The following is an 18,073-nucleotide window of genomic DNA, read 5'->3' as shown; positions in this document are numbered from 1 at the left end:
CTTAGACATCTCAGTCTGTGATCTTTAAAGATGTTCTTGGATCTGTGAAACTTCTGGTGTCTAATTTTGGCCAGTAAAGGTCTCTTAGCATTTACAGTTCTGTGACTGCATTTCCCCCTGAGGGCTGCCACCTTGGCAGTTAGCTTATTGCCTACATGTTTGGCAAATATTTTATTCAGTGTCAAACGTGCCTCAAGAAGTGAGGACTGGACCCTGGGACCTGCCCAAGCTCAGACATAGTGCAGAGCTGTGCAGTGATGTCTGCTGCACTTGTTTGTTCTCCAGCTTTATGCAACTCATCCATGCAGGGTCCTGCTGCCAGGCAAGGGTGAAGGAGTCCTCCCCATCTCGGTCTGGCCAGTGTCTCAGTGTTAGAGCAATCCCTTGGGCGATCTAGTTCGGGCTGTATGCATGCTGAAGGTGACTAAAGAGCCATGTTTCACGCTTTGGCTTTTGCTATAACTCTTTCTGTATTGGTTTCTAACCAATCCCTGAAGGAAAGGGACTTGAGGGAGGTCATCAGCCCTACACAAAAGAAGGGCTCCCAACTAAAAGTGAAGATGCAAGTGTACAAACAAGGGCTCTGTGGCCCCTAGCTTTTCTTTAAAAAAATAAATAGAGGTAACACCATTGTTCTCTTCTCCACACTTGTTTTTAGAAGAGAAGTGTGAACCAGTCTTATGTGTGGAAGGTGACTTCGGGCTGTTAACTGCGGTCTTGGTTCCATCTACACCAAAGAAATATGATCTTGGACATATCTTTTGTTTGGTATTTCCCCCTCAGTAGCTCAGGAAGCATCATCTGAATCCCATTCCAAGGTGCTTAACTTCACCATATGTTACGTAGGCAGCCCACGTGCCAGACAGAGCCCGGAAATTCTGTTCCAATAGACCTCAGTGCTTTTTTGCCTTTAGGATTAAAAAGTAAGATCTACAAACTGTGAAAAAGAAGACAGACTAAAGACACAAAAAACAAATGCTTCACAGTTGTGTGGGTTGGTGTCTTTTTTTTTTTTTTTTTTTTTTTTTTTTTTCGAAAGAGATGTAGATGACATTGATATTCCATGGAAAAATATGTTGATATCTTTCAGCTGGCAATTTTAAACCATCTCTTCCAGTGTCTGGAACTGGATAAGTGACACTGATATGCAGAAATATATTTGTGAAGCAATTTCAATAAGTAGATAGAAATGGAATTATACCAGGCTCAGCACAGGCTGGCATTCCCACACCACTTGTCATCAGGAGCATCCACTCAGGCTTTTGATGTCTCCAATGTTTATTCAATGCACTTGACACTTTTAAATCTAGTTTAGTGTAATTTTGCTTTTGATGGGGTCTTTTAACATATGCAGCAACAGACTGAGGGAGGACAATTTCAAAATAAAAGATGTTCACTCATCAAAAGCTGTTATAGTATTCAAAAGTGGTACAGTGTAGTCTAGTTCCTAATATAAATTATTTGTGCTCACGATAAAAAAGGAGATTTCCAAAGCCTACTATCAGTGCACAAATGCACTGCATACAGTAGCTGCAGACAGCAACTGTCTGGTAAACATGGGGTTCTCTTAAAAAGATCCGTACTAAAGCTGAGCTCATAAAATCCTGTGTTTTACATCAGTCAAAGAAGACATCTTCAACAGCTGAAGTGTATAAAGGTTCCCAATATTTGGTCAGAACAGGACCAATTGGTTTCTTGTTCTACCCAAATAAAGACACTGAATTCTGTGAAACATGTCATGGCCTGACATGAGCATTTGTTTTCACCCTCTTTAGGTGACTTGCAAAGGTTTGTATGGGGCCCCAGAGCCAAGGTCCCCTTGGCTGCCTGCTGAAGCACTGCCTGGCTGTGCTGCATGGCAAAGGTGTGCTGATACACGTAGGCGTGAAGGCAGCTGCTTCTCAGGAAAGTGGTTGTCAGCAGGCTCTGCCTCTGACTATTGACCTGCCAGAAATATGGGGTGTTATTTGGATTGCTGAAATAGGGGGGGGAAAGTGAGTGGTGGAGCTTTCAGAGCTTATTGAAAGCTTGTCAGACCCTCTTCTTTCAGCATCCTGCCGAGCCACTGAAGTAGGATGTTCATGGTGGGGCCAGACTTACAGGATCAAGCTAACTGAGGAGGACTTTTATGAACCTTCAAAAGGACTTATATATCATCTGTATTTGGACTTAGAGATATTGGAGAGTCACAGCTAGGGAGGGAATCTCCCTTGCACTAGCCGGGAAGGCTAAGGCTAGCCCTCAAACAAGGCTGTATGGTGGTGATAACAGTAAACTGATTTGTACTTAAATTGCAATGAATAAAAATAGGGGAAAGGGGAATTTGCAGAAATGATGTGAAATGCCTATCCAATATAGGCTTTTTTCCTACATCAAATATTGCTTTTGCTGACTTTGTGAATGTGTTCCCAATGCAGTTGGAGAGCAAAAATGCCTATTATGGGGAAGGAAGCCTTACTCGGTAGACAAGAGTGAGGAGTGACCCTGTCCAGCCTTATTTCATGGAAGAGGAGTTCCCCTTTGCCCTTTCTGCTGGGCCAAGGGGAGACACTGAGTATATCTGAACCGTAGGCTGCCGAAGGGGAAAAGCAGAGCTGGAACTGAGAATCCTAAATCAGCTTTTTAGAAACTAGTCACTGTTTACTCTTCCTTCTCACTTCAGTCAAGTTGTGATTGAGAAGGGAGGAGTGAGTGAGAAGATGGAAGGGAATCAGGTGTGAAGGAAAAGGGATATCTGGGAAGGAGATGCTCACATAGAGGAAAGAGAAAGAATGTCAGGAGAGCAGGAGGGAAGTATAAGTTGCTGAAATGTCTGAGGAAAGAAAGTATGAGTTGTAGGAAAAAGGGAAAAATGTTAGGCAAACGCACCTATATATAGGGCATAGGGAACAGTTCAACAAGAAATAGCCTTGAACTATTTTTAGAAGCTTTCCTCAATATTCTAATTTGTTGTTTAAATGGAGAAGCTAGGAATATAATGCTGTAAAGGTTGGAAACCTCTGCAAGGTATCTTTGTTTATTTAAGTGATCTTATTCCCTTCAAGCTGTGCCTTCCCTAAAGCTCATCTTCTCGTTTAGTATGAGTCAGTAAAAATATCAGCTTAGAAAAAAAATTTGGGTAGCCTCCCCAGTGGGCAAGTATAAACCACTAACCACTCTGTCGGAAAGGAAAGAAAAAGGGCTCAACACATGGAAAATGTATATGCATATATGTATATATTTTGTACGTAATATTAAAATATTTTTATAGAGAAATATAATAATTTCTTTTGAATTCCTGACTTTCAGGGCAATCCTTTTTAGAAACTTTACTCATGGTTGTGGGCCGGGTCAAAACAAGTGATGGATAAGTTCAGACTTTGAGGGTAGCTCTGATATGCCTGCCCATGGGCACAACTTCCCTGTGTTGCGATCTGTTTGTGTGTGTGTCGAGTACGATTTGTGATGCTGTACTTATCCTATCTAAATGACAAAATTCACGAAATACAGGTATTTGTGAAAGCTGATTGTTTTGCTTTCTATTTGATACCATGTATTATTAGGGTATTTTCTGGAATCTATTAAAGTGCTATTTGCCCCTGCCTTAAGTTCTAATTTTCAGTGTTCTTTGGTCTTACTATCCAGTTAGAAAGACTCTGAGCCCTGTTTGTGCTGTTCTGACTTTTTGAATATGGAGCAGTCTCCAAAGCACCATGTACATCATGAAGACCCCAAAGACTATCTGCAAAATACCTTGGTGGAAATGGTGGTACTAAGTTGCTGCAATGTGTTAGGACATGCAGGTTTCAAATTAGTCTTTTTTTTGGTTGAGGGAGGGAACAAGGTCTACTTTTTTTACTTTGTACAACTTACCTTTGAGCCCATATTAGAAGGTTTTTTTCTAGATTGAGATTATAGTAGTTATTCTTGTGACTGTTCCCCAAATGGTGGATAAAGCACTTACATCTGCTTTTTTTGTGTTGAAAGGATGGGATTTTGAAAAGGGCCAAGTAAGGTTAGCCCATTGTCAGCCATGTTGTATTTTTGAGGATTCCAGACTCTGATGCTGTTAGACACAAGGAAACAAAATACTAGAGCGATCCTTTTTATTTGAAATCCCTTTGGTCTCATAATTAATCTATATAATCAGTTTTTTTGTTTTGTTTTGTTCCCTCCTTCTGCACCCTCCCCATGAATCTTTCCTTTCCAATGCACCTGTGGAGTTCATGGATGTTAAATATTTAGGTTTTCACAAGTTCCCAAAATTCTGTAGGAGCTGTTGCAGACAGTCTTCAGACCAATGACAACATGGTCTTACTGTGATAAAGACACTGTTGTGTTCTTACTTGGGTTGCCTGGGTTTTCATTTCTCTGCTTGCCACGATGCTTTTGATAAGATAATCCATGGATCAGTGAGTGATAAAACATATTGTTTAAGTTAGAATGGAAATCTGGTAATGATGGAAGAGACATTGCCCTATGGTGTTGAGGAACCATGCAGAGGAGGACGACAGTTTTCCACAGCCACCCTACTGTTTTAAAACTAAAGTACATTTTGAATAGAAAGAAAGGCTTGGATATCACTCCCGTGGGCCTCAGAGCTTAATTCATAGATAACTTTTAATCTTTTGATGGGAAACATTTTGCTTTTTAATTCAACTTTTGTACCATAGCAACTGGATTTAGCATATCACCGTGGTAATATAGGAAACTTTTAACTTTTTGGAGGTGGTTTGGGACTTTTAAGGTTAAAAACCCAATGTAAAATTGTTTAACTGCCAAGTCTGAGAAAAATCATCTGAACACACACAAAAAGGGTACCTTTTATTTTTCTTCTTCCAAGTCTGTAATATATGGGTTTAAAATGCTGGTTTTTAATCCCATACAAACTGCCTGTGCTTCAGAAGGAATCCCTAGCTATGGTGAATCATAGAGATTCCCTTAATGCACTCTGATGTGAGGTATCTAAGTTATTAGCATGGGGCAGACATATTGTAGGAAAGCTGGGCTTTCTGAGGTCATAGCTGAAGTGTAGGCAGCATACCCAAGAACACGTGAAAGCACCCGCTAAAACACAGGGCATATGTGTCTGGCCAGCTGAGCCCCGTTCACATGTCTTCATGTTGTCCACAACTGTTGAGAGAGCTGTCAAGGATAAAAAAAAAATCTGTTTTTCCTCTTCATGATATTTTTCAGCTACTTGTATCTCATGATATTAAGCTGGTGGCATGGGCAGCAAAAGGATAGTACCACTGCTCAGCCAGTGGTGTAAGCTGAAGGGGCCTTGCAACATTAAAAAGTGAATGCAAAGATCAGAATTGTCCATTAAGCAAAGCACCCATCTTGCATCCTGCTGAGGGCTCCCTCTTCTTCCATAGCCATGGTCTCTGTAATCAGAAAGGTTCCTGTGGATAACTGCATGTCCCCATGGGTGAGTCTCTGAAGTTGCCTGCTCTGCTCTCTATGGTACTAATTAGTAAATGAATGTGTAAAGGAAACCTGATTTGGACTGAGGAATACTTTGTGAGCCAACAGGTAAATTTATTTCTGCTGAATAATAATAAAAAGTGTCTTTGTTAGTTCAGACCAAAAGTAATGCACATTTTCATATATTTTTCTCAAACTCATCAAAAGAGATTGTGGTTCCAGACACTGATATGACAAGCTCTAATGAGGAAGGTAGGGCTAATAAAGCTTTGAAATATCAGAGTTCACGCTGTGCTCAGCAGAGATTGACACAAGTGTAACATATTGATACACATAATTAAGCATGGGTTTCCCCAACAAGTAGAAAAGGAATTTTAATAGTTCAAGAAGTCCCTAAAGCTATCTGACCATCCTTGGCTTCCCGTTTGATCTGATGATTGGAGAACACAAGAAACTGTGAAGGAAGAGCTAATGGCCATTTCCAAGCTCAAGGCTGCCCCTGCCCCCCTCCTTGTGATTTGATCTCAGTGTGAATATTATTCATTTGAACTGCTGCTTCTTCAGTTTATCATTCAGTGTCTGGACCTCAGCTGGGTTTAAAATATTTAGAAAGAGGCTGCCTACAGATGGTGGATAATTTAATGTACAATTGCTTAACATAGTTCATTTTCAGCGAGGCAAACCCCAGGATTTAAAATGGTGTGGAAATACCAGAATAGAGCTCCCTTACTGAGAAAATGCCATTGTTAAACATTTATCAATAGACTGTCTTGCACAGAACATTGATGACAGTTCAAGCTGTCCTTGGATGGGTTCTTATCCTCCTGGAGTTACACAGCAATGCACAGTGTGACAAGATGTGCTTCAGCTGTAAAAATGTTCGTAATGCATAAATATCCTTTTAATGTTTTTTGCCCTAAAGTGCATCACACAGCAGAGACCTGTACTTTTCAGAGTGGTGAATTTGTTTTGTAGATGCTGCATCTGTTATGGGATTTGAGATTGTGATATCACGTTGTTGTTGTTATTATTATTATTCTTTCTATAGTATCCCTTGTGTGTAATTAAAAGTAATGACTTCTAATGAGTCCCTGACCTACTTCAACCCACTGAAAGGAAACTAATTCTAAAATCTGAACACTTTGTTATATACATTCCTTTTTTGTCGCACCCTGTTCTACCAGGGCAGCACAGCAGGTCACAAACTGAAATACAGTTGCTGTAGCATTTTTGGTTAGACTTTATGAAAGATATTCTCTGGCTTGATGGGGATAGAATACAATGCAATGGAGCTTTAGTAATTTTTCAGCTCAAAATCTGATACTATACAACTGTGTATTAATTATAAAAAATTACTTTCTCTGGGGTAATTCAGATTATTCAGAATACCATAGTTGCTAGCCTGTTTGACCACCAGAGATAACCTCAGAAATGGGTGTGATAGATAATTACTGTGTAGTTGAGGGGGAAAAAAAGAGAAAATCGGTAATGAAAGAGGATTTGCATTTTATCCCCATATTTCAACTGGGCTAGCAAATGTATCTGTCTCTGTAATTTTTCACATACCACACCAACCTATGATGGTTATGGAAATAGTTCTGTTGGCAACAAACCATGCTGCATTGATTCTCAGCTATGTCCTTCTCATGTGAAAAGATCAGTGCAGATCGCTGAAGATATATTCTGCTCAGGAATGTTTCTTCAGAAGGTAACTGATGGCAACAGAAGTAAAGCCAGTGAAAGAGTAATAGAAACTGAAAAGAAAGAGTAAAATAATTTACCTATCCCAGCTCAGAATCGTTTAGGTGTGATGGATCACTTCTGTCCCTGTGTTTGGGGGAAAAATAGCAATGCCTATGTTGCATTTTATCACAAACACCGCATCTTTGCACAAAGCCCATACAAACACGTAGGGAACTTTCAAAAGATTTGAAGCTACCTTATCATTATCTCCTCATCATTAGGTGTATGAATTGAAAGCACCCTTGACAGGAACTGCTATGATATTTACTGCAAGTAGAACGACTTGGAATAATTCAAATGGATTTTAACAAAAATACCTGCCTTCTGAGTGAAACCAGCTAAGGGTAGCTTTCACGTTATACTTTTGTTCTTTCCTTTTCCAAAGATTTTAAATTTTATTAAACTTTTTTGAACTAAATGCATTATAAATTGTGTTCATCTAGGTGAAAAACCTATCTGTTGTTTCTTGCTTTTGCTTTAGCTGATATGACCATATTTTTTGGGGGGCAGTGCAAATCCATGATAATTTCTGAGCAAGATGCATTGCTGGACACACAATATATACTGTGCTTGAGTGTCCTTAACATACAGAGAAAGCATGAAGTGTATGTGTCTGAATAAATATAGTTTAGAATTACATGTATTTATAAATACAAGTGAATACATATATGCATCTACTAGGAAAATATATTGTCACAGATTGCTCCTCCTCATGGTAAAAATCCTGGGAAAGAGGCTGAATCAGAAAGCTTCATTTGCTGAAACTTTTCCACAACATCAGCTCTATTAGAGGTGGTTTGTAGCCAGTGGAGTTGGCAAGGTGTCACCCTCTTTAGCTGCTCTGAGCATTGAACGGGGTATCTTACATCTCCAAAGGCATTACTGAGTCTTAATGTGTTGTATCTTCCCAAGGTGTTTTAATGTTGGTTTATTCTGAAAATGAATGAAACAAGGTTGTTAATGATGGCATGGGTGACCTGCTCAGTTTTTGTCATAGATGGAAAGATGAAGACATCACATAAGGAAGTTGATCATAATCTGTGCACAGATGTCTTAATAAACACCTGTAGCCAAAACGAGTGGGTTTGTGAGATTCAGTGGAAGACACAGCTGTTTACAGTATTGCTTTTCATAGTGTGTGTATAACAGCTGAATTAATCTCCCAGGCTGCCTTTGTAGTTCGTGGAGAGAAATGGGCAGTTTCAGGGTGCATTTCACCTTCTCCTGCAGTTAGCGTTGTGGGTGGAGTGATGCACTTCACTCCTAAAAAAGAAGCAGCAATATGTTTCTTGAAATAAACGAGCGATTTAACAAAGTTTGATAGTAAATGTGACAGTGGTTTAACAAGATTCGATGGAAAGGTACACTGCATCATTTACTGCACAAAGGACAGGGTCAGACAGAACTGTCAAGGAGACTCTCCCGTTGAGTCATGAGGTTCAGAGAGGACCCCCTTGTGTTCTAAATTCCTCTCAGAGGGGAGTTTAGGTGTGGCTAGATCCAGACTTAGTCCCAGGCTTGGTCTATGGTTTATAGCTAAAGGATTGCATGTGCACAATCAATCCTTTATATCACTTAGTTAGGACTTCAAAGTTTAGCATGCTATGAGTCACTTACCGAGAATCTGTTGCAGCAAGGAATCTCTCAGCCTCACAAAGTGACCTTGAGAGGTGTCCCTGCTCAAGGGGAGATCCTGGCGTGCAGCCCGCTACCATGTGGGAAAGCTCTATGGGCTGTTTATGGAGGAAGAGAATTGACTTATAGTCATATTTGCATACTGACTGCAGAAGTTATTTTCTTTCGAACTTGGCTTGAGTTGGATTTGACCAGAGCTGTGGTTAGGTGGGAGGTTGCTCAAATAAGCCCTCTGCTACTGTGCTGTTACTTCTCCCCCTCAAACACACTTTGAGATGCATCCACCATGATCAGACACATTCATTAAAACCACTACTGCTGGTTATCACCTGAGCATTGCTATGGAAATAAAGGTCAGGACTGGGGGGGTGGGTGGGATGTCACAGTGATGGAGCACAACACCACAGTTAGTAACAAAAAAGAACATTTTTTCTCATTTGGTATAGAGTAAGATGTTATCAAGCCTCATCAGACTTTTGAATCTTGAATGGCTGCCCTGAATACTTTAACATTACTGTATTGCAGGCTGACACGTTTTTCAGAAGTGAAAGCAGACTAGGATGATCCTCTGGCTGGTGGCAATTTACAAATGTGACTAATAGCTAAAATTTAGTGACCTCAGCTCTCATCCAGCAACTGTTCAATGTCTAGGCCCTCAGGATTCATTTCATTGCTGTGAGTTTTTCGTACTCACAAAGAACTCTTTCTTGCTGTACAGAAGAGGGAATAAAAATCTTGAAAAGACAGGGCTATTAATGATTAATGATAGACATTTAAAATTCAAAAAAATCACCAAGTTGAAAACGTGTTTCCACAGTCAAATTTTACTTCTGGCACTTTTATTCCTTTGCAAGCATTATGAGTTGGTGGTAATATTCCAGTTGATACTGAGCAATCATTAACCCAAAGTTTATTGACTTGAATTTGTTAGCTCCAATTACTACTATTTTTAATATGCTACTGCTAATATTTCTCAAAAAAAAAAAAAAAAAAAAAGACGGCTCAGTGATGAGAGAATGGAAAAGGGAAATAAAATGCTAGCTAATATGTTACATTTAGTAGTGATAGGACTGAGTGGGTAGTGAAAGTGAGGATGTGAGTGATTTAAGGCCATTACTCCGGGTGGCTGTACAGTGCAGTTACTGCTGTGACTGTAACTCACAATCCGTAATGTGCAAAATTACTGGCGATTCCTTTCTCAGGGCTTTTTTCTTATGAGCTTAACTCATTTCACTGTCTGATACTCTGCTCCCAATCATGCTTTCAGCTGAAATGCTGTACAAAGGAAGATGGCATTTGAAATGGCCAGCTGATACTTTACATAGATAAACATAGCATGCGAATGGATTTTGAAAGCACAATAAAAGAAGGTTCCTGTGAACTTTGGTCCAAAAACTTGGACAGCGTGTCATTGAAGAGAAGGCATACAAAGGGCTGCCTGCTTTGGTGAAGACACTTTGCTGGAAGGCCAAACCTAGGGTCACATTTTTCCCTCTGGGCTTGGATCTCAGCACTAGACCCACCAAACAGATCCAGGGTAATGCTTCCTCAAGAATAGTCCTGGATTTGGGAGTGGGGGATGGCTTTTATTTTCAGTGTATGAGGGACTGGAGGTTGTTTACCACTTGGTTGAAACAAATGAAAGGTTAAATTAGCTGCCTTTGGCACTTAGGAAATTGGCCACACCTTCTCCATCAGGGAGTAGGAGTCTGTGCTGCAGTGATGCTTGGTGGGTATCTTGTACAGATGTTGTTCCCTCTTTGAAGTGCTGCCACAGTCATGCTTTGTGGAGAGTTAATTCTGGAAGTAACTGCTCTACTGTAATCCCTGGGGAAGGGGAGATCTTTAGAAACAGATTGTAAATCAGCTAGGAGATATATATAAAAAGATCCAGGAAAAATAAACTATTCTTGACTGCTGATTTTGGCTTGAATGTGTCTTGAAGGATTAGCTGTTCTACTAAGTTATCAGCAATTCTTTTCTTTTTCTTTGTTTTTTTTTTCCTTTTTTTTTTTTTCTTTTGTGTGTGTGTTCCTTTTTAAGCCTGCAGAATTATTTCGTGATGTCAGTGACTGGGTAATAGAACGAGATGAGGCCACCACTGACTTGAATAAAAGGACTGAAGGATTTCTAGTAGTTCAGCATGCACCAGGATTAAGACCAGTACCTAACTAGAACTGGATGTTTCAAAGCGCCACTCTATAAATGCTTTGGTTTTAAACATTTGGTAGTTCAACCTTAAAAAAAGAATTAAAAGAAGGTTTCTAAGAATTCCTGTGTATAATAATTTCAGAGTTCATGTCTGTCACCCACTAGAAGTTGAAAGTTTATTAACAGATTATACATTAATGGGAAGTAGTGGCCAAACCATAGGGTAGGAAGGAATAGAAAAAATATACCAATGAACATTTAAATGTGAATGCTTTTAGCCATTGTCAGTGAATGTGACAGCTGTTGTGTGACAACTGATTCAAATGTGGTTGTATAATCCATTGTATTTTTCCCTTTTTTCCCCCAAAGAAAAGGAAATACACTATTAACTGTGCTATATAGCACTTAAATACAATGTAAATGTCACACATATTACATTTAATTTTGAAAATTTTGATTGAGAAATCTAAAATAAGAAATATAAAACCCCTTTACAGGTCTCTTTCAAAATGCAAATTTATGTCTCAGGGGGCCAGTGGAACAAAGTATAAATACAGTCTGTATTTAGGGAGTTTTAAAAACACATATTACTGAATTGATAGAGCATAACCGTTCCCTTGCTTAGGCAGCATTATGCTTTCTTTTGTAAAATGTACTTGGGGACATGTAAAATGGTTTATTAAACCTACAGTCCATATCCAGAGTTGTTACATTTCAATGTATATGTTTTTCATTCATGGATTATTGAACCACTAAATCCTAACAATTTGTCCTTGTGCCAAACAATTTGTTTGGGTCTTGTTCTGAGACTTTTCAGTGACTGTTGGAACGTACCCCAAATCCTCAAATTTGAAAGCTATTTTTCAGCCCCTGCCTATATACAAATGTATGTTTAAGTGCAGGAAGGGAAGTAAGTAAGTTTATGTTTATTGTTGCACAAAATGCTTTCACAGAAAGAAATCCATGAGGTATTTCTGGGTGGGAGATCTGCAGTTTTGGGGAGAAAATTCTTGAATGTTAAGTGCTCTCTATAACCATGAGGGATGTATACAAAAAGAAATAAGGAAAGTAACTACATATTCCATTGCATGCACCATTATTTAGAGAGTGTCTTGCTTCCTACTTTTACTTGTCATATTGTTCTTTCATACTAGTGAAAAATTGGCATAAGTTATACAACAGCAGTGATTTAAGCCTACTAAGTGTGCCCAATGATTTCAGGGTATTGAGTTCGGTCTGTGTTTTCCTTCTGCTTTTTTACACTGTTAGAAATAACTTTAGGGAAGAAGCTGAACTACAAAGAGCTGAAAAGTAGGAAAGTTGCATCTCTTCTCTGCATTTTCCAAGGCCCCAAATAAGTGATATTCACAGTACATAAAATATGGCTATTGATCTGAAACATCTCGTTGCTGTGGTTGAACCAGCAACTCTCCTACAAACATATACTGAGGATTTGTTATTCATCTCATGCCTGAAGAGAAACAGGAATGGAGAAAGTTAATGGATATGACTGTGGTCCAGGCTTCAAGATTTTCAATGACAAAGTATCCATCTGAAAGATCTCTTACTGGTGTTGATTTTTGTGAACATTATTGATGTGATGAAATAACTTTCAGCAAAGCAACAATGCCATAGTGTTTGTGAAATGGCACATTGAGAAGTAAAATGAGAAAAAAATCACAGAGGTTGTCTATTTTTTTCTATCTGGAAAATGACTGGTTTAGACATTAACATGGCAAATTTAGAAAGAGAATTGTATGTATGTGCTCTAAACGCACGCAATTGTGTTATTAGAGGCCAAAATCTCTTGCCTGTAAAGAGATAAAGATGTTTCAAACATTTCCTGAAAGAAAGGGAATTTATACAAAGCAAGTTTTGTAAGGTCAATTTATTCTTTAGTTTTACTTGGTGGGTCTTTGCTGTGTTAGAATACTGATTTCTGTGAGATATAACCTTTAGTTTATATTTTCTGACATCCTCCCTTTCCTTTTTTTCTTTTGTCTTTGGTTATTACAACATTTCAGATTAAATAATCTGAGGCATTTCCATGAGTAGAGGATTTCTTAAAAAAGAATATAGCCAAGACATATAAGAGTTTGCTTCTGACTGAGAAATGATTTTGCCATCCCTTAGGCTATAAACTGTTTTTTGAGGCTGTAAGGGTATACACTGTTTCTGCAGGTATGGTTAATGACCAGACTTTTTGAATCCTTTATGTTTGCCTCAAATCCCTTTTTTAGTTTGTGCTGATGAAAGCACTGTACAGGACCTAAGAGTTGCACTGAAACCTTCTACTATAGCATCTGATGTGACAGTGAGCATTTACCAGATCACTTGTTATTGGTGTCTGCTACATTCAGCTCTCAACAGAATCAGTTTAGGAACTCTGCTCAGATTGCTTTCTTGAAGTCTATTCCGTGTTTTGTAGGATGTGAATTAAGCACCTATTATTAATATCAATTAGAAATGCAATGCAATATTTGCAATATCTTTCATTTCAAACTAGTGACTATTTCAACAGTTTTACTATTTTAAATGAGAATGTAATTCCCCTTTAAAGTTAGCATAAATGTTAATTAAACTTTTTTTCACCAAGACACTCTTCTGGATAATTGAATATTGCTTACAGACATTGCCAAACTGATTTTTTTAAGATGAGTTAATAGAAAATCACACTAGATTTTTTTTTCCTCATAAAAATAGTAATTTTTTAAAAAAATATTTCTGTTATTTAGTAGGGATTTTTTTTGTTTGTTTCTACAAAGAATACTGAGGTGGTTTCTACAAAATCTATGATCCTTGAAAACTTTCTGCTTCTCTGTATGTAAATTGTATGCAGATAACTATTTTTTTTTTAGTTGTTTTTTAACCACCAAGCTTTTGGTATTAACTACGTCTCCATATTCTTAAATCATGCACGATACTGTATTAAAACTGGAAACTGAAAAATCTATGTTAGAGAAAGCTTGAAAAACAGCAATAAAATGGGAAAGCACACATGCATGTACATAAATAAACCAAAGACTTAAAGGGAAAGCATCATGCATTTTACTTGTCAAATGTAAGTGTAGCATTTTTAAGAATCACAGTCATCAATACTGACCTTTTAATCTGCAGTAATAGTAAGAAATCCTCCTTTTTTTTTTTTCCCCTCCTTTTTTTTTTTTTTTTTTCTTCACCCATTCCTATCAGAGTCAGGATTAAAAAAGAAGTTGTTACACTTACATGTCAAGAATCATGACATCTGGAGAAAAGCCGAATGCATTATTTCTTGGTGAGAGTGTTATACAATAAGATTTGACTGACATTTTATGAAATCTGAGATGCTATTCAATCAGCTGATTTAATTAAAACAAGATATCTATTTCTGTACAATGCCTGTGCATGATCTATTTTACGCCTTTCAAACATACAAGTATATAATGTAAAAGGGTATTAGATTGGCTTGTCATTCTATTTGCAGATACCTCAAATCAGCTATGCATCTACAGCTCCAGAACTGAGTGATAACACCAGATATGACTATTTCTCTCGAGTGGTCCCACCGGACTCCTACCAAGCACAGGCCATGGTTGACATTGTGACGGCCCTCGGGTGGAACTATGTCTCAACGTTGGCTTCTGAAGGGAACTATGGAGAGAGTGGTGTGGAGGCATTCACCCAGATCTCCAGAGAAATCGGTGAGTGTATGTTTATCAGGTTTTGTATTTATAGCTGCCGGATTACAGACAATTGCTGAGCTCTGCCTAGGTCTACGCATGGACTCAACTGGAGGGGTTTATGGATGATTTTGTAGCTCATGCATCTGCCAAGGTGACAGTTCTGGCTGTAATTTAAGGAGAGTTCCTGAGAGGCAAAAAATGTATGTCTTTTGCCCCTTTTGGAAAGGGGGAGCTCCTTGACGAGTTAGGGGCAAAAAGCAACCACCAGATGAATTACAGCCAGGTTTGAGGAGGTGCGATTGATTTAGCTTAGGAAAATCATGGTCCGATGAGACCTCATTTTCCGTGTTTCAGCACTGATAAATCTAGGGATTTTAATTTTGATGAATTTGAAAAACAACCAAAAAATCTGTGAAGTACAAAGACATTCCCTTGTTGTTTTTCCTTCAGGATGTAATGTGCTATATAAATACAGGCATTATTATGAGAAGTATATTTAAGTCTCTTTGATCTTTTTTTTTTTTCTTCCTTCACACTACCATAGTTATTTCTGGCCTGAAAAAGAGGCTGTTTCTCAGGAGTGATAGGTTTTGGACACCAAGGAATAAGATGATGAGTAGCAGGTTGTTTGATAGAAGGCAGAATTGTTCTTTCACTAAATGCAGTGTTAAATGACACAAAATAATAGCCTTAAAAATATATATAATATTGCAAACAGCCTTCCTGTCCTTCTTCAGAAAGCCTGGGTTAATCTACTGGATTTGACGTGCAGGGCATGTACATACAAACTCTAGTTCTTTGAAGTAAGCTGGGTGAGAAAATTTGATAATTTCTTCCATTTTCAATAGCTGCATGCAAATATAGAGATGACATCTATCCAGGAAAGTGCATGTGTGTTTCAGGTACTTATGTTTGAACCATAAAGGTTACTGATTACTTGCAACAATTTGGCAGTTAAACAAAAACCACAGGAATTCATGCCATTAAGGAACCGGTGTAAGTAATATTCTCGATGGGTTAACTAATAAATATTCTGTTTCTAGCTTGTACTCAATGCTGTCAGATCCTAGGTGACTTCATGGGAGGCCAAGGCTGACTACAACATAATGGTTTGATCTGGATTTACCAAAGGCATGAGTAATTCTTCCACAGCTTGTGTCTAAAAGAGATGCTTTATCTATTGTATCAAATACAGCTGCAAATAGACTGGTTGCCCCAGACATTCACTGAGTAGTTCATTGGCTGAAAATTACTTTTTCTTGAAGCCACCTGTAGCCCAGCTAGTTCTGCTGAGTTCTAAAAGCAAACAAATAAAATGAAGTGCTCAGGACTTTTTTACCATTTCCTGTCTCCAGAAATATGAGAGTTCTTCAGATGGGTGCAAGAACAACAGGGATTTCATTATAATCGCAATGACTTGAGTTTGTGTCAGTTGGATCTTGACTGATTCTAGAATAAGGAAATACCACTGTCATCTGATAAATAATTAATCTTAATATGATTAATTAAATACATATTATTAATAGGATTGTGAATCCAAAGCAGTTAAAATCACAAATTGGTGTCCTAAACATTACAAGACCTGTGTAATACCAAGGAGCATCTAAAGTGGTGATTTGTGGTTTGATTTATTTATTTTTTTTTTAAATTTTTATTCCCCTCCCCGTTATGACATGTTCTCTACGAGGGCACTTGGTTTTGTCAACCTCTGTGCTCATAGCAACTTACTAACTCTTGTAGGTACTAGGGACTCAAATAATTCTGAAGAAGGAAAGGAGAGGCAGGACAGACAATTCATTTTTCGTTCCTAGAAAAATGTTGCAGTAAATAATCAGGTGAATCATATGTAACCACAGGGACATGATGATAGCCAGTACAGAATTGTCAAGAACGAATAGTATCAAAGCCATCTAATAATTTTCTTTGACAGGATAACAGCTTTATAGCTGGAGAAGAAGCACTTGATGTCATGTCTTTTGAATTTTGTAGTGTTATCTCAACTGTCGCATACAGTATTCTCCTGAGCAAATTTGGGAATTGTGATCTAGGTGAAAATATCATAGTCTGGATGCAGACCTATGTAGAAAATTTTTCCCAGAGAGTAATTAGCAATGGTTTCTGTTTAAAAGGAAGAGTGTGTTGTCTGGTATCTATGTTGGATCAGGTACTAGCCAATGTTTTGAAGTTTAGTCCAGATAGACTTGGAATGAAGGATATGTTTGTAAAATTTGGAGGTGACTTTAAGCTGGACTTGTGTAAGGACTAAGAGTGTACTGGAAGGGATTCTTAGAGCCCAAAACTGAAGATATGGTCTTAAAACATGGCATGCAATTTAAAAGACAAATGCAAGGCATTGTGCTTCAGCAAGAAAGATCTGTACAATGGTGAATACAGAAAGACTGGTCAGAAAATACTATTTCAAAAAATGATCTGAGCATGACAGTAAATTATAACCTGCTTGTGTTCCTTATGTTTTACTGGAACATGCAGATGAACATACCATCTGTAAAATAATTTGTGTAATCCTCCAATGTGCCTGGCAGTTGTGAAACCTCATTTTGACCCAGTACAGGTTTTGACCCTCGCTTCACAAAGGTGAGAGGCTCCACACTCAAGGACAAAGACAATCACAAATCTTTAAAACATGGTCTGCGAGGAGCAACTGAGCAAGGTGCTTAGTTAGTCTGAAGACAAGTTGACTAAGAAGGGAAGGTGATGGAAAATGATGTTTTTGAATAGACAAATGGCTTTTTGAACAAGGACCACTTGTTCATCCAAATGCATATACAAGCAGAAGTAATGGAATTAATCTCTAGCATGATTCTGTGTAGATTTGGAGAAAGCTCCTCTCAGTGGTTAAGATGTTAAAGCATTAGACCAGCTTGCTTGGGGACATTTTCGAGCCTCCATTCCTGAGGATCTAGGAGAATGCATTAGGCAAACACCTGCCCAGAAATTATATAAGTGTACTTAGTTCTTCCTTGGGGCTGGGATGTGGATCAGATGATTTCTTAATGTCCCTTCCAGCCTGATTCTATTATCCACTGTCCTCAGACTTTTTGCCTGAATCATAGGGCTGGAAATACTTCTAAAATGGAAAGTCTGAATAGCATCTAATTATGAGGTCTGAGACTATAGAGTCTAGGTAGGTTTATAAAAATCTTCACATTGTAAAAGACTGCACACAAACCAGCAAAACTTAACAGGTCCATGTTAAAATACTGTGTGTTAAGAGAACCTGATCAGGACATTGCTCCCCTTGTGCTGCTGGCATACAAATGCGTAGGACAGCTCAGCTCCTTTCTGAGTACTTTACATCCTATTTAAGATAAGTAACCAACAACTGGAACCAAAGTAAATGTTAAGATAAGCACAATGGAAAGCAATAAATTTGAGGAAAGGATGTGAAAGAAATTGATGTACTCATTTCTGAAAAATGTTCAGTGAGTGAGAGGATGTGTGAGAGCAGTTTTGAA

The 18,073-nt window shown here is 38.3% G+C and overlaps 1 protein-coding gene across 2 annotated transcripts in view; it reads left to right on the top strand.

The window, feature by feature from the left end:
* The window catches only part of GRM8 (glutamate metabotropic receptor 8), a 358,453-nt gene that overhangs the window by 55,469 nt on the left and 284,911 nt on the right, over nt 1-18,073 (top strand). For both annotated transcript variants that reach the window (XM_055712667.1, XM_055712666.1), the window contains one exon: nt 14,399-14,615. In XM_055712667.1, the coding sequence (XP_055568642.1) occupies nt 14,399-14,615 (217 nt within the window). The remainder of the gene's footprint in view (nt 1-14,398; nt 14,616-18,073) is intronic.

Source organism: Falco cherrug, chromosome 5, assembly GCF_023634085.1.
Source record: "Falco cherrug isolate bFalChe1 chromosome 5, bFalChe1.pri, whole genome shotgun sequence".
NCBI lineage: Eukaryota > Metazoa > Chordata > Aves > Falconiformes > Falconidae > Falco > Falco cherrug.
This window is presented reverse-complemented; position numbering and strand designations above follow the sequence as displayed.